This window comes from Opisthocomus hoazin, chromosome 8 (genome assembly GCF_030867145.1).
Source record: "Opisthocomus hoazin isolate bOpiHoa1 chromosome 8, bOpiHoa1.hap1, whole genome shotgun sequence".
Taxonomy (NCBI): Eukaryota; Metazoa; Chordata; class Aves; order Opisthocomiformes; family Opisthocomidae; genus Opisthocomus; species Opisthocomus hoazin.
In genome coordinates this window covers 58,629,231-58,649,459 of record NC_134421.1, presented here as the reverse complement: position 1 = coordinate 58,649,459, position 20,229 = coordinate 58,629,231, and the positions used below count along the sequence as shown (strand labels likewise).

Below are 20,229 nucleotides of genomic sequence, written 5' to 3'. Positions count from 1 at the left end.
CAGCTGCGGTGTCTTGGGGCACGTCTCGTAGTGGCCGTAGCCTCCTTTCTCCCCCCGGTTGGCAGTAAACGTACGGGGATGTCCGGGAGCCTCTACCGGACAGCTCAACCTGCGCGGATTGAAAGAAAAATACTGGTTTTGTTGTCTCTCGGGCCAGCGCTGCGGCCTCCCCCGCGGCAGGGGGAGGAGGAGGGCAGGCCCGGAGGCAGGCCCCGCTGCTGACTCACGCTCTGACCTTTACCAGCTTCCTTTCACCTCTGCCCGCCGCGGCCTTTATTTGGCGACAGGCGAGCGGGGCCCGTTTCGTAACAGCGCCGAGTAATGGCGGTAAATCGCGGAAGGCACCGCGCGCCGCGGGAGTCGCCGCGGGCCCGGCCCCAGCCGCCGCTTCCAGGCTGACGCCGTGAGTCAGCGCCCCGCCGCCATCTCGGGGCCCGGCCCGGCCCGGTGCGGGGGGGCTCCGGCCGCAGGACAGCGGGGGGCCCTGACCCGCGGCCGCGCGGGTACACGTGTCCCCGGGACGGTTGTTTACTATCAGCCGAGCGCCGCGCGGGGCATCCTGGGGGCTGTCGTCTCACCGGGGCCAAGCTCGCAGGCGGCGACGGCGGCGGAGACTACAGCTCCCAGAATGCCCCTCCGCCAGCCTGTAGTGGGATTGGCCAATCGGGGCACTGTCTGGGGTTGATTGATGTGCGGCGCGGTGCCATCCGCTGAGCAAGAGAGTCAAAACATGTCCGCCCCCTGGGGGGATTGCTGAGAGGCAGGCTAGCCAACCAATGGAAAGGGGCCGCGGCTTGAGCAACGTCGTCTTCGACCACTGACGACCGAGCAGCGCCAGACTCGGGCGGGACCTCGCTGCGGGGAGGAGGCGGGGGGGAAAGCCGAGGGGAATTTGGTAATGGCGACGGGTTTGGTAAGTGCCACAAAGTTTGGAGCTGCCGCTTATGGGGGGCTGCGAGGCGCCGGCGGGGGACGGGCGGGGCCCGCCTGGCCGGAGGGGGGCGGCGGCGGCCGCGGGTCGAGCCCCGGAGGCCGCTGGGTCCCGGCGTGCGGCGGCAGCCCGGACGTTGTTTACTGGGCGCCTTTTCCCCCCCCGCGTCCCGCGGAGCCGCCGCCCTCCCGCGCGCTGGGCCGCAACCCGCGGGGCCGCCGGGGCCGTTCCGCTGCGCCGCAGGGCCGCCAGGGCGGGCGATGCAGGGCGGGCGTCGTTCCCGTCCCCGTCCCCCATCCACCCCCCTTTCCCGCCCCCTCCCCCCCGTGTTCCCCGGGGAGCGCCCGCCCTCCCCGGCCCGGCGAGGGCGCCGTGCCCCGTTCGGGGCGGGGGAGCGCTGCGGCGGGCGAGGCCCGGGGGGGGGGGCGCGGGCCGGGTGTTACGCAGTTATGAATGAATGGGGCCTCGCGCGCAGGCGCGCTGCCGCCGGCAGTTTATAAACAAGGGCCGCGGCCGGGCGGGATCACGTGACGGGGGGGGGGGGGGCCGGGTCTCCCGCGGGCCGCCCGCCTCACTCCCCCGCGCCCTTTTAATCCCGCAGTCAGTTAACAAGCTCTTAGTTAACGTTGCCGTTTGTTTTAGCGTGACAGACTGACTTATTTTAAAGCACAGATTGGTAAATAAGTTCATTTAGCCTCTAAGGAAGGCGGCGGTAACGACGGTGCTGCGAAGCCTGCCTCTAGAAAACATCTGCCGCAACGAGCGTTGAGCGTGAGGTTGAATTACAAAAAGCAAAACAGAACAATCCCTTCACCAGCTATTGATGGCCGTCCCCTTACTCCCTTCCCGTTCCAGAGCATCGTCAGGCTGAGGACAAGGGGAGCGCGTCATGTCCCAAGTGGGCTTTAATCCAGTAGAACAGAAAAACTCAAAAGTAAAGTTGGGCACATTTTTCTGTTTTTGTTTTGTTAGAGGATTTTTTTTGGCTTTTGTAGACGAGTGGCTTTGGTTTGGAGAAACCCTTGTGACTTGGAAGAACAATCCATTGCTCAGACAAGTCGCTTTCGTATCAGCCCAGCGCGCTGTGTCTGTGCCTTATCTCTGACCTTCAGCGTGCTGGGTACCGGGACAGGTACCTGCAACCTGGGCAGCTGGCAGGAGGGAGGGAGAAGGTGACGTTCCCAAAATAAGTTAGCTTGCTTGTTTTGGAAGGGAAATGAGAAAGAGAGAGAAAGTAGAGGGAAAAAACAAGGCAGAAGAGGGGGAAACAAGGACACACAGACGAGCCAGAAAAACAAGGAGTGGCTTTTCAGAGCTGATTTCTTGGAGATGATCGTCAGGGTTCTGACCTGTGCTAAGGTCTGATTTTTCTTTTCAGAAATGACTGAGCTTTCTGCTCTTGTGGTGTTCTGTAATTTTACTCTCCCTCATGAGCAACAGAGTAATAATTTGCATTAAAGAGGCTTCTCAGAGATGAAATACATATGCTGCTGATAGTTTATTCGATCACATGCTCTCTGTATTTGATTTTTATGTACAGTATTCTCTTACCTTCCCTCTCCGCCTCCTTGAAATCAGAATTGCCACTGTTGTGGCTTTTGTAGTAGTGCCATTTGAGTAGAATAAAACATCTTTTTATGTTTGCAGTGCAAGTTTATGTAAGTTTTGCATGTATTTGAAGGATTAGGCAATGAGAAGGTTAGAAATTTTCCAGTAAAAAATATTCACTGATGAGATCAGGCCTCTTCTGGTAGGGCTAGTATGTGATTCAAAGGGTTGTGTCTGAACTATGTTTATATATACAGTACAAGCTGCAAAATGAATGAAACAAATTCATAGAATGAGTAAAAACAAGGACCATTGGTAATGTTGGCTGTACACACTCAATAGCTTGTTAAAATAAAGCTGGGATTTTTTCATAATTGTTACCAGATGACTTTTTATGCACTACACTAAAGGAACTTTTAGGATGGCAGGCTCACTGTTTCATATAAAGATATTAGAGTGTTTTAAGCTATTGTTTGTATTTCTGTAATGTGGTGCGTGATAGTGTACTTAGCAGACATACATGTGGTAGACTTTTCGGATTTTGTTTCTTATCAGGCTGTGTTTTTTGCTCTTTGGTGAGGGTCTTGGTTACTTTTTCAATGACACTTCATTAAAGGACAAGGTAATTGTGTTTTGGTAGCTTTAATTCATCATCTTCTGGAAAAAACAGTAGATAACCAAATTACTAAAGACCATATAACCTTGTTTTCCAGCTTTTGGAGGCAGTGGTTGTGTAGAATAATCACATCGTTCTCTGACTGCTGCTGCTGATCTAAAATACTTCTTTTGGTATAAAAGTTATAGTACTGGGATTTGGGGAGATGAAACGGCAGTGAAATGTACTGGTGGAGGCTTCCTTTTCTTTCCGTTTACAGCACAGATAAGGACGTTAGCAAACGCATTTGAGACTGTACCTAGAGCTGAGGTGGCCAGGGACGTGGAGGGCAGTGAAAAAGGCTTCTGCGGGTGCGCCAGTGGTGAAAGGGCAGCTAGGGGAGACAGGGGCCTGAAGCTAAATGGTGTAGGAGACCTAATGTCAAAAGGCTAAGGATGACATCTTCTTTGCTTTGGTCCTTATTTGCAAGACCTGTTTTCAGGTTCCCCGAGTCCCTGGGCCTAGCAACACACGTCTGGTGGAGCGAGGTAGAGGAAGAGCAAGTTAGGGGCAGGCCAGTTCTGTCAGCCGGCTGCACACCAGTCAGTGAGACCAGAGGGGATGTGTCAGGGGGGGCTGGCCAGTGGCACCGTGAGGATGGTCTCTGAAAGGCAGTGGATTTCATGTCGGGAGGGCTCCCAGTAACTGGAAAAAAGACAATGTCACACCTGGCTTCAGGGAGGAGGATGTGGGGGGGGGACTACAGGCAGGTCAGCCTAACCGTAGCCTTGAGGAAGATTGTGGAGCAGACCCTCCTGACAGCCATGTCCAGGCACTTACAAGGCAAGAAGGTGACTGGGAACAGCCAGGACGGATTAACCAAAGGCAAATCATGTCTGACCTGTCCGATTGCCTGCTGTGACAGGATGCATGACTCTGTACCAAGTGAATGTTGTTTACCTTGGCTTGAGTGGTGGTTGATGAGATGACCCCGGACTCGTGGAGGCAATGGGCCCAGGCTGTGGCAAGGGAAGTTCAAACCATGCCTAAGGAACAACTTCTTCACGGCAAGAGTAGTCACTGGAACAGGTTTCCAAGAAGTGTCCGGGAACCTCCATCCTTCAAGATCCTAGAAACTCGAGTGGCCAGGGCCCAAGGCAGCCTCATCTGACTTCAGAGTTGGCTCTGTGTTCTGCAGGGGTTGTACCAGATGATCTCTCGAGTTCCTTTTCAAGCTATATTATGCTGTGATTCTCAACAGATTGTGGAGGATTTAGGGTTCTGGTGGTGAAGTAGCCTGTCAGATGCAACACTTAAAACAGTTTATGTGTATACAAATCTTTAATCTCCGTCTCTTTAAAGTCAGATACTTTGGAGCATCCTAACATGGTGTGGGAAGTGAAGACAAATCAAATGCCTAACGCCGTTCAGAAACTCCTTCTGGTAGTGGACAAGAGAACTTCAGGGATGAATGAGTCACTGGAGCTGCTGAAGTGTAACGAAAACCTGCCCTCTTCTCCTGGATACGCGTCCTGTGATGAACACATGGAACTTGGTAAGTAATACGCCTTTTTCAGAAGCAGCCAAATTCTGAAGTTCGTTGTAGTTTTCCTATAGTGAAATTACTGGAAGCTGACTGAATGAGATCACTGATTTTTAACTTAAGTAGGGCAGGGCATACAACATGTGAAGGTCTCTTTTCTGTGTAACCTATTTCCAGTTCTGACACACTGGCCTGTTGACTTAAGTGTGTTCTTGAACTCAAAGCTACAAATTCCTGCTCCTAATCTCCAGAGAAGCTTTTTTTGGCACAAAAATAACAAACAGAAAGCTCAAGAGCTCCTCCTAAAGGGAAATTAATGCTGCTTTAGATCAGCTGCAAGTAGAGATTCTAAGGTAGGGGAACATTTAACTTCAATTCTTATATATTGTAGAAAAACAGCATGTACATTAGAACTTATTGATATAAGCAATGAAATATTAACACATTTATTGAAGGCATCAAGTGATTAAGAATAATAATAATACTTGGTTACACAAGAGCGTGTAACACAGACTTTTGTTAACAAGCTGGGCTCTCTTCTGCAATGCTATATAATGTGTGAAATGTGTAGGTTGTTGGTAGGAATTCACCCCTACCAGGCCATATACTCACTTTTATGAGTTCTGAGCTATTGAATTCCAGTTCCCTGGTGGAAACATGCAAAACTTTACCTTGTACAGCCCCTGACCTTGATGATATTTAGTGTCACACCTAGTAGGACAGATTAGTTGCCTTTTGTTGCATGTTTTATTATTTTAGTGAAGCATGTTGCTGCTTCTGCAGAATTCTGCAGTATGGGTCTGTGTAAACTAGTCAGCCTAGTGAAAACTTTAAAACATTTTACCAGAACTACATCTTTATCTAGTTGCTTGATGTTTTTCTTAAATTGCTTGTATGGACGTAGGATAGACTAGAGATGTGATTATTTCTGTGGCCATTTTGTCAGTATTACGAATAGGGTTTGTGAAATGTTGATACTTGTGATATGAGAAAACAAAATTAGTTACTTAATTGTGGTTCCTTTCTGATTTTTATGTGCAAGATTTGATGTCAACTAAAATTTATCAATGGGTATAGTTACGGTAATTTGTGCATTTGTTGATCTATTTGTGCATAGATGATCTTCCTGAACTACAGGCTGTGCAGACGGATTCTACCCCACCTGCACTTTTTCAGCTTGGTGCCGATGTTTCACATCAGGAATGTTCAAGGCCTTCCTGGAACCAACGTACCTCAAACAGCAATTCAGAAAGTGCTTATTCTTGTGAGAATGGGGTGAACTGGTTGACAGAATTAGCAAATATAGCCACCAGTCCTCAGAGTCCTTTGATGCAGTGCTCTTTTTATAACAGGTACTGACATTCATTTCTATTTTGAACTCTTAAGATTTTTAATACTGTGTCTCCAGAAACTTTTCCTTCACTCTTCGTACCCTCTGACTTTGAACTGGAGCCCTGTTTTTGATCTTTCTGTGTAGTAACTTTATTCTTTTGTGGAAGATTGCACAGGACTCGTTTCAGCGCTTGTTGCAAAAGGTGCTTAATTGCCAGGCACGGGCGAGGTAGGATGGTAGAAGGACATTGCCTAACCACAGAAGGCTCAGAAATTACAGGCATTTACCTCATGTGAAGCAGTAGATGAAAAATTAATATGAATTTGCTACATTAAATTCTTAATACTTACTAGTGCACTGGGTTTGGATTTTTTTAAAAAGAGCTAATTGGAAATCTAATGCAATGTATTTTTTGTTGACACGGTTTCAGATCTGTGATCTGTAAATTCGTAGGGCTGTGAGAAGCAGCATGGGATCTTAGAAATTTCTGTGTTTCACCTTTTGTTGTATGGCTTTGGTCTTAGGTTTATAATAAGAATATTAAATGCAGTACTGTTAACAGTAATGCAGTTTGGATTTAATCATTAGGACAGAGCAGATGTCTGTATGTACCCCAAGAATGGGGTATTCACTTCAAGATACTTGTAAAAACTTCAGCATTGTGACAAGGAGGTGTTGATGTGGAGGTAGTGCTGTCATTTCGGTGGTATATAGAAACTATGCAAGAATTATGGTAAATACTCCCTTTGCCTGAGCTTGCACCCTTTAATCATCCTATTTAAATATTGGTGCGTGGGAAGTTTATTTGGTATTCAGCTCATGCAAACAGAAATATTTGTTAAATAAAAGCATTTTAGAGTAATGACAGCCAAGACTTATGTTGCCTTAGTGTGACATTGGAAATACATTTTCCTATTGCAGATCATCTCCTGTTCACATAATAGCTACAAGCAAAAGTTTACATTCCTATGCACGTCCTCCACCAGGATCCTCAAAGAATGATCCTAACTTCTCCAAGAATGATTTGGATGAAGCACCAGTCAGACATGAAAGGGTGAGTTGTTCCACAACATTTCTAAAATAAATAAAGATGCATAAGTAATGGGTTAAGCTTTTTGAAAAGAGATTCTAGTTTTAAAAAACGATCTGTTTAGTTCTAATACCATTTCTATTTAAGCTCGATTTTCAGTTACTTTTTATCAGACTCAGTGGCTTGTAGTGCTACATCATAGAGTCCATATTTTTGTGAAGAGATCACATTTTAAGAAAGCTCTCCTTCTCTTGTAGTTCCTTCTGTAGCAAGGTTTAAAAAATTTTGCTGACTTGTTTGCTGTCTCAAAAAAGTACAGGACCATCTCCTTCTAGACGCACAAAAACTGTCAGTCCTCCTTCTCCCTTTCCTGTGTATTAATTTGTGTCTGAAACTTCTCTGTTAAAAACACTGAGTTTTCCCCAATGATGCCAAGCTCTTTTCAGTGGTGCCCAGTGACAGGACAAGGGGCAATGGGCACAAACGGAGGCACAGGAAGTTCCGTCTGAACATGAGGAAGAACTTCTTCCCTCTGAGGGTGACGGAGCACTGGAACAGGCTGCCCAGGGAGGTTTGTGGAGTCTCCTTCTCTGGAGATATTCAAGACCTGCCTGGACAAGGTCCTGTGCAGCCTGCTGTAGGTGACCCTGCTTCGGCAGGGGGGTTGGACTAGATGACCCACAGAGGTCCCTTCCAACCCCTACTATTCTGTGATTCTGTGATTCTGTGATTTATCTGGAACCATCTTGGCCCTGCAGCTTACCAGTAATTTGACCATAGAATAACGTGTGCTTTGAGTGGTTCTGCGGATGACCAAGGAGTGATAGCTTGTAAAACACTTGCACCTAAGCAGAAGATAATCCATAGGTGCGCAAATGAATCTCAGAGAATGAAACCTAAAGATTTCAGGATGGCACATTTGAAGAAAAGGAGATGAAAGTACTCTGTTCACACTTCACTGCATTCCTTGAATCTTTGTCTTCATGTTACATTGCTCTTTGTATCTAAGGCAAAACGATGGCACAGATGCAAATTGGAGAATGTGTCTGAAGATGTGTAAGACCAGCCCTAAGATTTTCTGTGGTTAAACACCAACACCATTTTGCTTTTTTTCATAGGCGAATAGTGAATCAGAATCTGGCATTTTCTGCATGTCATCACTTTCAGATGATGATGATTTGGGATGGTGCCATTCCTGGCCCTCAACTGTTTGGCATTGTTTTCTAAAAGGTAAAATAACACGTATCATCGAATAAGTATTTGCTTCGTCGTGTCTTTTTTTTTATTGTAACAGAGTTTTTTACATAATGCTGATCTTTTTTTCATTTTTTCCTGGAAAAAAATCTATTAGGCTCTCGTTTGTGCTTTCATAAAGGACGCAATAAAGAATGGCAGGATGTTGAAGATTTTGCAAGATCTGAAAGCTGTGGGAAAGAGGAAAATCTCCCAGTGAGTCCTTACAAGGTAGCTGTTAGTTCTAATAAATTCATTTCAATACCTGTAGCACAATATTTAGTTTCTTATGTTATCTTTGTGCCTTTAATTACTGTCTCAGGAAGACAGGTTTATACTGAACGTGTCTAGAGCTGCTCACTGTACTATTTGAGTATTTTGCCGTAAAGCAATTGAACTGAATTCAGTTAGGTATGTTTTGAATGTTAGTTTAATTTCTATTGAGAGCACTTGGAATGTTGGTGTTTTTTAATAGAATCAGATGAATATACATCTGTAGTATACACAGGTATATGCTTTTCTTGGACAAAAAATTTTGAACTGTATGTATGTTTACAGGGCTATGGTTCCGATGGTTTGAAGTTGATTTCTCATGAAGAAAGCATTTCCTTTGGTGAGTCAGTGCTGAAGTTGACTTTTGATCCTGGCACAGTGGAAGACGGCTTGCTTACAGTAGAATGCAGACTCGATCATCCTTTTTATGTTAAAAACAAAGGTATGAAATACCACCAGTGTATTTAGTTGCATAGTAAAATATTCTTAGAAAGTGGTTGCAGATTTTATTGGCATCACAAGTTGCTCAAGAAATTGGTAAAAGCAGTGTTGTAGAATCAATTTGCTATCTTTGTAAAGAAATCCAGAATTTGAACAAACAAAACTGTAAAGCTATAAAACTACAGAAATACTGCGTATGTCCTAAGGAAAGATTTGATCAAGTGGAGCTCAGGAAAGCAGAAAAATTGGGGGGAGAAGGGAAAGCTACAAAAAAGGGAGGCTTTTGTCAGTTGCTAAGCATGGAACTTGTGATGATAAAAGTTTGCAGGTTTTGATTACTTTTTTTGCTAGAATGAGATTTTACTTGAGATAAAAATAAACTATTTGCAGTAAGAATTCCCTGAGTGTTTCTGATTTTTTCTTTTGGGTGAAAGAAACTACATCAGAACATTTTTATAAAATGATGTCATTTAGAGATGTAGGATTGCTCCAGCTAAGAACTAGAAAGATTGTCTGGCCGTTTGTCTAATTTAACTCTTTACCACTTCAGGTTGGTCATCTTTTTATCCAAGCTTGACTGTGGTACAGCATGGCATTCCATGCTGTGAAATGCATCTTGGAGATCTGTGTCTACCTCCTGGACACCCTGATGCCATTAACTTTGATGATTCAGGTGTTTTTGATACATTTAAAAGGTAATTTTTGGATAAAGTGGCCTCAGTGGTTTTTGTATTTAATGAGTAGGCACTTTACAAGAGTTTGAAGCATTATGTAGAGCAAAGAGAGAATACTTCTGGTAATCAAGATAAATGAGAGGGAAAAATTAAGACTGAATGCTAGGACAGCTGTGTAATTATGTGCTCTGCTAAACTGTATTGTTTTGGAGTGAAATAACTTTTCAGCCCCTGTTTATCATAGTTTAAGACAGATTAGATAAAGCAGTAAAAAATATTTATTATCTGTATAAATTCTTCAGGTAAAGTGGGTTATGTTTGAAAAACCTAGTACAGTTTTCCGACAGTAGTATGTCTGCCAGCTATTAACCTGTGCTTTGTGTGCAGCTGTGTATCTGAGTTACCTGAGTAGTTTCTTGGTAATTAATGCATGTGCTGTGGCTTTAGAATACAGTACTTTCATAATTAGTTCTTACTATTTTTGTGTATTCTGCTTTTAGCGATTCTTTTCTAATATATTAAACTTAACCTAACTTCCAAGTTGGATTAACTTTGAGGTTTGCCTTGCTTTGAACAAGCGGTTCAACCAGATAACCTTCAGAGGTCCTGTCCAACATAAATTATTCTAAGATTCTAAGGAAATAGTATTACTCATAAAGATTTTTCCATACTATTTTGAGATTTCTGGGTTTAGTCAAATCCATCTTCTCGTGTGGTGTTAGCTCCTTTTTAGCATCTGTTTTGAGTAAGCTGCTTTTTTAATATTTATATAAAATATATATTTAATATATTTTAATTATATATTAATATATATTTAATGTTAATATATATATTTATTTTTTTTTTACAATACAAAAAATGAATTTAAAATGCGGTTTGCAGTTTAAGCCCTCGGAGTTCTGGTATGATTGCAGTCTGGGATAGAGAGCGAGTTCAATTTGCTCGTCTTCACTGATTTTGCTGTCCGGGTTTTTTTCTTCTTATTAACTCCTCTTCTGAACTGCATATGTAGAGAGCTGTTAGAATCATTGTTATTTACATCTCACTGAAGAAATTGGACTTGTGGCTCCTTTTGCATCTTGCAGCTCAGCTGAATGTGCCTGAACACTTCCAATTTCTTGTCTCTCTCACCGGGCAGAAGGGAGTAAACCACTAGGAAGGAGCGTGCTGTGGTGAACGGGACAGAAGAACTGAAAAACAAAGTCCTGTTGCTGTGTTACGGGAAGGAGATTAGGAATAGGAAGGGTGCTGGACTGTGTGGAACAGAGAGGTCCTTTCTCATTATCTTGTTAACTTCCTTGCAAGGTTGTTAGCATTATCCCTTCTTTGTTCCTTTTTACTTTTCTAAGGGATTCTGGAGGCAACTCCTCAGGCTCCAACCCTTGCTTTTGGTCCCATCCCACAGCAAGGGACTGCCTCTGCAGATGGGGGCTGGTCTACCCCTTGCAGTGGTTCCTTCCTAGTCATTCTATTTTGTGTTCAGAAAAAAGCCCTTCAAAGCCCTTGTTTTTGCTGTAAATTATGCAACTATAGCCACGTTGAGCAGTGGGTTTTTGACCCAGTGGCACCTTTACAAGCGTGTTTGCCCCTGTATAGCTTGCAAAAGACATAGCCTGTGGTTCCCAGACTGATCTGCGCACACCTGGAGATGATAACAAACGGTCTGAGGAATTCAACTTCTTCGTGGTTAGAGGTTAATTATAGTTGTTGGTCAACAAAAAATTACAACAGTTTGTAGTATTTAGAAGTCTAAATTGTATGGAAACAACTCATTTAAGCTGTTGAAATACCTTGAAATACTGAGAAATCTCCCATTGTTGTCACTAGAGGGCAGGCGTTTGTCAGCTTTGCATCAAATAGTGTGTAACACCATGGGTCTCTTAATCTCAGTGGAAGGTTTGTCTGTAAAATAGTATGTATTTAACTGCCTAGAGAAGTTATGTATACAACTGTGTACATGATATTTATTTTAATGTTATGGTTTCTTACTTGTAATTAATACATACTTGCAAGTGAACTCAACGCTTGCTCTTCCCACATCAATTGTCCCTTCCAGTGCCTGTCATTCACTGACCAGATTTGATTTATGGCAAGGACTGAAGCAGAAAGGAAAAAGCTTATTTCAAAAGAGGACGAAATTAGAAGACAGTGTGTAATTAATTGATATACAGCTCGGGAATTGATAGTACACAGCAGATCTTGCAAAGTCGCAGTGTGCCATCACATTGGAAAAACTATTAATTCATCTGCCAAATTTTGGGGTTTTTTTTCCCCACTGACATCTGCATCAAGCACAAATCACGATGTCACACAAAAGAGACCAGAATACTAGAAGTGTAGTACAGATGGAGAGCAAACAGCTATTTAGGGATTCTGCATGAAAATGACTCGGATCGTTTTATGATACATCTCTTTTTCTTGTAGTTACGATTTTACACCAATGGATTCCTCTGCAGTTTATGTGCTAAGCAGCATGGCTCGCCAGCGTCGCGCTTCTCTGTCTTGTGGAGGATCAAACAACCAAGATGCTGAGAGATCCGAATGCAGTAGTAAAAACTGTGCCTCTACTGCGTCGACACACCTTTCCTCCAATTCTTTGTACACCAAAGCTGGCAAAAGCCATAGCTCAGGGACTGCAAGTACTGTGAGTGCCACTTCTCCAAACAAGTGCAAAAGACCAATGAATGCCTTCATGCTTTTTGCCAAAAAATACAGAGTTGAATACACTCAGATGTATCCAGGGAAGGACAACAGGTAATGGTATAAAATTGTAGTTTCGTTGTTACTAGTGAGCTAGCAGAATACCTGTGTCCCACCTTTAAGTGGACGAAATCTTGCATTTGAAGTAAAATGTATGTTGTTTGAAGAACAAGTTTTGAAAGATGGTGACGCAAAGCTTAATTTATGGGCGGACCTTAAATATTTACAGTACTCAGTAAATTTGACACAAGCTATTTTTGGCAAACTTACCCTCTGAGAAAGCATTTGGGTGAAGCAGCTGATACGTGCATGTATTGTGCACCTGCAGAGTCACAAACACACAGCAGGCTTTGTTCACACTGATGAGAAGTGTTCATGGGAAAACAAGTACCAGGCTCTCTGCTCACGTGTTGTGAGGGAAGAAGGGAATTTCTGGTTCTTCTGATTAAGTCTTGACACAAGATTGCAAATTGTTCAGTGAAGTTACTACCACTTAGTCTGTATATCATATTGAATAATGGAGTACGGATTGTTAGGGTATGTAGAAGACCTTCATCCAAACAGTATATTGCCAAATTTTTCTTGTCCTAAAGGCATTGAAACTTGCAGGAACAGCCGTGTGACCGTGTGCTGGGGGGGGGTTCTTCATTGGTTTGTTCTTTTGGTTTTTATCTATATGCTTCTTCATGTCTAAATATTTTTTTATGAAGATGTCCATTATATATGTTTCAAATAGTATTTTTTGCTAATTGTGCATATGTAAATATGAACTAAAACGCGTGAACATGCACTGGTCTTTTATGTATGTAACATTATGAAAGCTGTTACTGTAAAAATTTCATTGCCACATAAAAATTGTGCTACTAAATCTGGTAAAACCTAAAAGTGGCAGGGCTTTGGGAGGGTGTTGGCTATTTTGTAATGTTTTAGTAAGGAGGCTGTAACTGGTGTTAGGAAGTAAAATCCTACCATACAAATAACCCATCCTTAAATCCCAGCCTGTTCTGGCAATGATGTTCTGCAACGTTTGCAGTAATTTCAGTGAGGCAGATCTGCTGCCTTCAAATTCATTGCGACTATCAGTGAAAAATCGAACAGAATGTCAGCTAGCACAGTTTATGGTGGTTATGTGTTTAATTAAAAATGCTGATTTCAAATGGATGCAGTGAACTGGAGCTGCAGCTGGATGGATGTGAAAAGAAGTTGAATGTTTCAGTGAGCAGGTTGAAGGAAAGTGGCGACAGAGCAAGTTACCAGTAAGCGTCAGGGTGCCCTGCTCCCTGTCCCACGTGGGAGGCGGTGGTGCATTTGGGTGCAATTTCTTGGCATCTGTAAAATGCAGTACAGAGGGCATCATCAGAGGTAGCAATAGATGGTTTTATAGGCATTCAGCTGCTGTTGCTTCAGTGTTGCAGGGGCGGTCATTAATTTAGCTGTTCAGAGGCAACTCATGTTTTTTAAATGTGTCATTTTCAGGTAACCCGGTAGATCTTAGGGTTGGTTACGTGTAGTTCTCATTGTACACCCCAGTGCTTGTGTTTGTTACAGTTACTTTGTTTCTCTTAGGCATGGAAGAAAGGACAGAACTTGAGGTGTTCTGAGGTGAATGGTCCGTTCTGAGACAAAGTATCTCAAGCCGTGTCAGCAAGACAGCGAGCTGGAAACATTCAAAAACCCAAAAGTCAGCATTCATGTGATACGTTAAAACACTGTGGGACCGTGCTTGAGGAACTGCGGTTAAGCGTAGCACTTGTTTCTCTTCTAGATACTCTCACTGTAACCATAGTTGGACTTGATTGTGCGTTCAGCAATACGTAAATAATTTGAGTAGTGTATGCTCTAAAGATGAGGAGAATCATTACCAGCATTTGGGCATGCAGAACGCAGTTCCTGAGTAAACATGAGGCACTCTCAGCTACTGTTTGACAGTTTCTTTTGAATTAACTGCAGTGTAAGGGATTGCATCCTGCACATCGGTCTTGTTGTCAGGTGTCTTGCCAGCGTTTTAAGAGGACGAAGGCTGTGCACAGAGCATGGCAAGTTCTGGTGAGGTGAAGGGCACCGAAGGCAGTGGTGCAGTAGGGTCAGTTTTTTCTTACTTGTTTCTGGTCAGGAGAATTGGGTCTCTGTTATGTCAGGAAATTTCTCTGTACACCTATGTTTTTCAGTCTCAGTGGTGCGCTCATAGAAATATTTCCTTGGAGAAGTGGAGCTTTAATCTCTGCATTAGATTTTTCAAGCTTTTTCAACGGTACAGATCTGTAGTCGCTTTCAGCGCCTCAGAGCAGCTTTGCCTCTGGAGGTATAAAATACATACATACTTTTGCATTTGAAATACAAAGATTTCATAGTACATTTTTACTTGGAAATGCAATGACTTTTTCAGCAAAGCTGCTCTCTCTGGGTCACTGTGTTCTTTCCTGGGGGTATGAGTGACCCAGTGCAACCCAGTGCCCAAAACCAGACAGGTTTCTGGTGCTGTTGATTTGCCTGTGGATAATGCTAAAACATGAAAAAGCTGCTCATTAAACTGGAGTGTGTTTACTTCTGACGACATATCAAAGATACTGGTTCTTAATTTGGATAGAAAGCCAGAAAATACAGTGGAAATGGTTGATGACACTCTGCTCCATTCTTGGTTCTGTTAAAAAGCCTATGAGAAGCTTTGCTGCCAGCAAGGGACCTGTCAACAGGATAAGCGGAGTACTTGGTTGTATACACCTTTTTGTCGAAGCTGGTCACATAACTCCTCATCGCAATCTGAAGCCAAAGCACACCTGCTCAGTGTTAGTAATTGTCATGGATAAACGAGCTGTTGTGTGGAGATCTTCATTCAGCTAAAGGATGGAGTTGGAGCTTTAATGGAATATTGATCCAGCATTTGGGAGTGCAGTTAAGCAATATAGCATGACAATACGGGGAAATACTGTCCAAAAGACGTGAAGTTTATAAGGAGTAGGAAAAGCTACTCATTCAGCTTCTGGAAATGATGATAGGTGTGTTAGAACAAATGGTTTCTTTTGCATAGGAACAGGAACTTACCAGCATGCTCCACCCACTCGTGTTCTCCCCAGTGTGAACTAAAGGTGGAGGAAGCCACATGCATCTATTCAACAGACACGGGGGGTGCAGTTAGTCAAGTATTTGTTTGGCGGAGGTCACATTCAGATCATTGCCCTAATTATTAGAGAACATATTTTCAGCAAATCTGTCATATGATCGTCTTGTATGAAAGTAGAGCAAACCAAATGTGAGCTACCATTTGGCGGTGGTTTTTTTAACATCCCTGTTTCGCTGGCTTATGCGAGTTGCTGTGTATTCAGATGTGCGCCCTTTGAAATGTCACTATGTGCATTGACCCCTGCTCAGCTAACACAGAAGTCTCAGCTGTTTAACTGAGAAGATACTTCATAAACGAGATGATTGTTTAAAAAAGTCTTTTTAAAGACACAGTTCATTTCTTCTGTGCGAGGTTGGGGTATTTTTTTCCACATTTGTCTTCTTTAAGGTGCTGAGATAAAAAAGACAAATAAGGGTATTTCTTAACAGCCCGTCCTGACCGTACTGCAAACATTTATCTTGCAGAGCCATAAGTGTGATACTCGGTGACAGGTGGAAGAAAATGAAAAATGAAGAAAGACGGATGTACACATTAGAAGCCAAGGCCTTGGCGGAAGAACAGAAACGCTTAAATCCTGACTGTTGGAAACGAAAACGAACAAATTCTGTATGTTTGCACAGCAGTCTGTTTCATGGTGCAGTTCAGTGGGGTCGTACGGGGGCTGCAGTGGCTTTTGTTCAGGATGTGCTCTGCTGGCTGCATCTTTCTTGGTAGCTCAGGCCTTTGTTTCACGCTGCTGCGCTGTGTAACCTGCGTTGGGACAGCTGGCGGGAGGCAGGTCAGGAGAGGGGCTGTCTCTGGGTGCCGGGACAGAGTTCGGCTGGCCTGGAAGCGAGTGTGCTTGTGAAAGGCAGAGGGAGGGCACGTGACCGCTTATCTGCAGTAACCGAGTCTGGGAGGGTGTATCTAAATTATGTCTGGCCATTCCTTTCAGAAAACACTTAAACTTGCAGAAAATCCTCCTCTGTTGTGCTTCATAGTCTCCCTTCTCTTCAGCAAAAGTTTTTTCTTTACCATTTTATATCTTTTTTTACTCTAATATATCAGCATATATAAAGTTATTGAGGGAGCAGGTTAATTTTTTTCCCCATTAATCGTTTTCATTTATTACTGTGTTTTAATTGTAAAATAAATACAATAGGTGACAGTTCTTCTTTAGGGAAATAAATAGTTTTCCACTTTGTAGGCAGCCACCAATTTAAGAGTCCGCAGCAGTGTATTAGTAGGTATGTATTAGTGGATGTATTAGGTAAGATAAGGGCTTTCAAGGTAATACATCGTATAGAGAGAACATGAAAAAAAAGGAGATTCTGCCAACCTGCGCGTTCGGACAGAAGAGTGGGTTGGAAGGAGAGATCCACTGAGGTGCACAGAATGCCAGGTTCTTTCATCAGCCATTTGATGCCTGGGTAGGAGCAGCAGGTGTGTTGTGGACTTCAGGGGGTTTAAGATTTCATCCTCCAATTACCCCCTTTCCTGCCATGTGTAAGAGGCTGCTCGCTCAAGAGTGTGTGCAGGTGTTGCCTTAAGACAGAGTAAGAAATGCTCCAACACCAAGGTGCTTCTTACTGCTGTACATACGTGGTGCTGAGTTTTCAGTCCCTGTTGAGAAGGTTTTACCAAATCCCAGCTGCTAGGAACAAGCTGGTTTTCTGATCACTGTGTTCTATCTTAATCGAGTGACAACTTGTCTTCGCTTCCCTTGTGGCTTTAGTCAAAATAATACTATTTATTTGTTCTGTTTTTACACTATTGCAGTCTTGGGCATTGGACAGTGAGATCAAGTTCACTTCACACGTGCACCCGTGAGCTTCAGGGAACTCACGTTTGTGCGTAACTGAGAGGAGCAGTGATGGGCTGGCCTTAGTAAGAAGGGTGGGTTTCTTACCCTACCTTGTAGTAGGATTTTCCTTGTTTTCTTAGGGTCTTCAGGTGAAGATAACAGTATCTGTAGAACATGTTACCTCAGTGTTACGGCTGCTTTTTAATTGTTTTACTTCAGTGACCTAAGAATTTTATTCGTAGCTTGGTTACCTTGCCAAGTAGTGATGGGGACTCCAGGCTGTGGCAGAAGCCTTGGTGGTCCTTTGATGATCAGGGGATAAAATCTTCTGTTTCAGCCTTTTGTTTTCTTTGTGTAACTGACCAGTGATGAGAAGTACTCCTGGCTTTCAAAACAAGTGTTTGCTAACTTTACAATAACATGTGCTTCCCTTTTGCTTGGTAACTGCTAACCTGGTTTTCTCTTCTCTTTTCTCAGGGCTCACAACAGCATTAAGCCAGAATGTTCCTGTTAACTCTGTATTTACAAAATGGCTGTTGCTTGATGGCAAGAAGATGCAAGAGCAAGGTCTTACTCTTTGTTGTGACTTTGTGTGACCACAAAATACCGGCACCATCAAGCTGGAAATGATTTAATATGAGTGCAGATTTGCTTTTTACAATAGAACGTTAAGCTAAAACTATCAACATTTTAAACCAAATTGCCTTATCTTTCTTCCAAACTTCATATATGTATCAGGTAATATAGGCTTGAAAATGGATATCCTGTGGTGCTAAAGTACTTTAGAAAGAGGCGAAGGAGATGTGTATAAATGTTTATTTTTAAAAGAAAATGTACAAAAAGGGGAATTTTAAAATATGTAACAGCTGTTTATATACATTGATTCTTATTGCTGATTAATATGTATTGCACAGCCATATTATTAATTACGATTCTGGGACCTGGGATTTTCCGAGAGGGCAAACTGTGTTACCAGCCTCTGCTTCCCAGCCCACCCAGGTGCCAACACGTTACCGGAACATGCGGTAAATGGAGAGCATAGTCTAATGTAGCATGGGAGCCGCTGCTTGGGTTGCCATGTATAAAATTTGTATCCACAGGTGAGATGTTTTTGCACCAGCTGGCAATAGTGAGAGCTGTTATTTCCAGTAGAAGCAATGGCCCAGGCCAGGATGAAACAAATAAACAGCGTTATCTCAAGAACAACGGTGCTGTTGGTATCGTCACCATCGTAGTTTTAACTGTGTTTTGTCTTTGCCACATATTCAACAATATGTTAATTTGCCATAAGACATCTTTATGGTGGGGGCAAACTTTGCACTTAACTATATGTGCAACACTTGCACTTTACTTTTTTTTTCCTCCAACTGTCTAAAATTAGAGCAGCTGCGTTAGCATTATAACTGCTTCTGCTGTGAACCTCTTTTACAATCATGGCTTTTCATGTACTACACCAGCTGTGTGTTTCTTTTTTTTTTTTTTTTTTTAAGAATCACAACTGTAAATTTGTTTCTGACACATGTCTATGTGACGTTGCCCCTAAGATTTTTGCACAGTATATTCTTGTATATTATTTCAAATAAATTCATTAAAATTTGGTGTTGTGTATTTTATAAAATGAAGACGACCAATGGTTAAGTCAGCCCTGCAGATCACAGAATCACAGAATAGTAGGGGTTGGAAGGGACCTCTGTGGGTCATCTAGTCCAACCCCCCCGCCGAAGCAGGGTCACCTACAGCAGGCTGCACAGGACCTTGTCCAGGCGGGTCTTGAATATCTCCAGAGAAGGAGACTCCACAACCTCCCTGGGCAGCCTGTTCCAGTGCTCCGTCACCCTCAGAGAGAAGAAGTTCCTCCTCATGTTCAGACGGAACTTCCTGTGCCTCAGTTTGTGCCCATTACCCCTTGTCCTGTCACTGGGCACCACTGAAAAGAGCTTGGCCCCATCCTCCTGACACCCACCCTTCAGATATTTGTAGGCATTTATAAGGTCCCCTCGCAGCCTTCTCTTCTTCAGGCTGAACAAGCCCAGTTCCCTCAACCTCTCCTCGTAGTGGAGATGCTCCAGTCCCCTCACCATCCTTGTAGCCCTCCGCTGGACTCTCTCCAGTAGCTCTTCATCCTTCTTGAACTGGGGAGCCCAGAACTGGACACAGTACTCCAGATGAGGCCTCACCAGGGTAGTGTAGAGGGGAAGGAGAACCTCCCTTGTCCTGCTGGCCACACTCTTCTTGATGCACCCCAGGATCCCATTGGCCTTCTTGGCAGCCAGGGCACACTGCTGGCTCATAGTTAACCTGTCGTCCACCAGGACACCCAGGTCCCTCTCCGCAGAGCTGCTCTCCAGCGGGTCCACCCCAAGCCTGTACTGGTGCATGAGGTTGTTCCTCCCCAGGTGCAGGACCCTGCACTTGCCCTTGTTGAACCTCATCAGGTTCCTCTCTGCCCAGCTCTCCAGCCTATCCAGGTCACGCTGAATGGCAGCACAGCCTTCCGGTGTATCTACCACACCTCCCAGTTTGGTGTCGTCAGCAAACTTGCTGAGGGTACATTCTAACTCTTCATCCAGGTCGTTGATGAAGAAGTTAAACAAGACTGGGCCCAGTACTGACCCCTGAGGGACACCACTTGTCACCAGCCTCCAACTAGACTCAGCGCCGCTGATGACAACCCTCTGAGTTCTGCCATTCAGCCAGTTCTCTGTCCACTTCACCGACCACTCATCCAGCCCACACTTCCTCAGCTTCCCCAGGAGGATATCATGGGAGACTGTGTCGAAAGCCTTGCTGAAGTCAAGGTAGATAACATCCACAGCTCTCCCTTCGTCTACCCAGCCAGTCATGTCATCATAGAAAGCTATCAGATTGGTCAGGCATGATTTCCCCTTGGTGAATCCATGCTGACTACTCCTGATAACCTTCTTTTCTTCCACTTGCTTGATGATGGCCTCCAGGATAAGCTGCTCCATCACCTTTCCCGGGATGGAGGTGAGGCTGACCGGCCTGTAGTTCCCTGGGTTCTCC

At 43.9% G+C, this 20,229-nt stretch overlaps 1 protein-coding gene across 1 annotated transcript; it reads left to right on the top strand.

The window, feature by feature from the left end:
- The first annotated feature begins 866 nt into the window (after positions 1-866).
- On the top strand, positions 867-18,802 carry HBP1 (HMG-box transcription factor 1). The gene is made up of 11 exons (XM_075428659.1): positions 867-913; positions 4,437-4,629; positions 5,735-5,969; positions 6,872-7,004; positions 8,099-8,210; positions 8,332-8,444; positions 8,772-8,928; positions 9,478-9,622; positions 12,026-12,355; positions 15,887-16,028; positions 17,683-18,802. Exons 1-11 carry the CDS (start codon positions 899-901, stop codon positions 17,698-17,700), a joined length of 1,593 nt encoding a protein of 530 aa, XP_075284774.1. The 5' UTR covers positions 867-898; the 3' UTR covers positions 17,701-18,802.
- Positions 18,803-20,229: the final 1,427 nt, after the last annotated feature.

What these genes read in the sequence shown, in the direction of transcription:
- HBP1 (XM_075428659.1), top strand. An exon ending in TCCCAGTGAGTCCTTACAAG is followed by an intron (nt 8,445 to 8,771) that starts GTAGCTGTTAGT and finishes GTATGTTTACAG; the next exon opens with GGCTATGGTTCCGATGGTTT. An exon ending in GTTTTTGATACATTTAAAAG is followed by an intron (nt 9,623 to 12,025) that starts GTAATTTTTGGA and finishes TTTTTCTTGTAG; the next exon opens with TTACGATTTTACACCAATGG.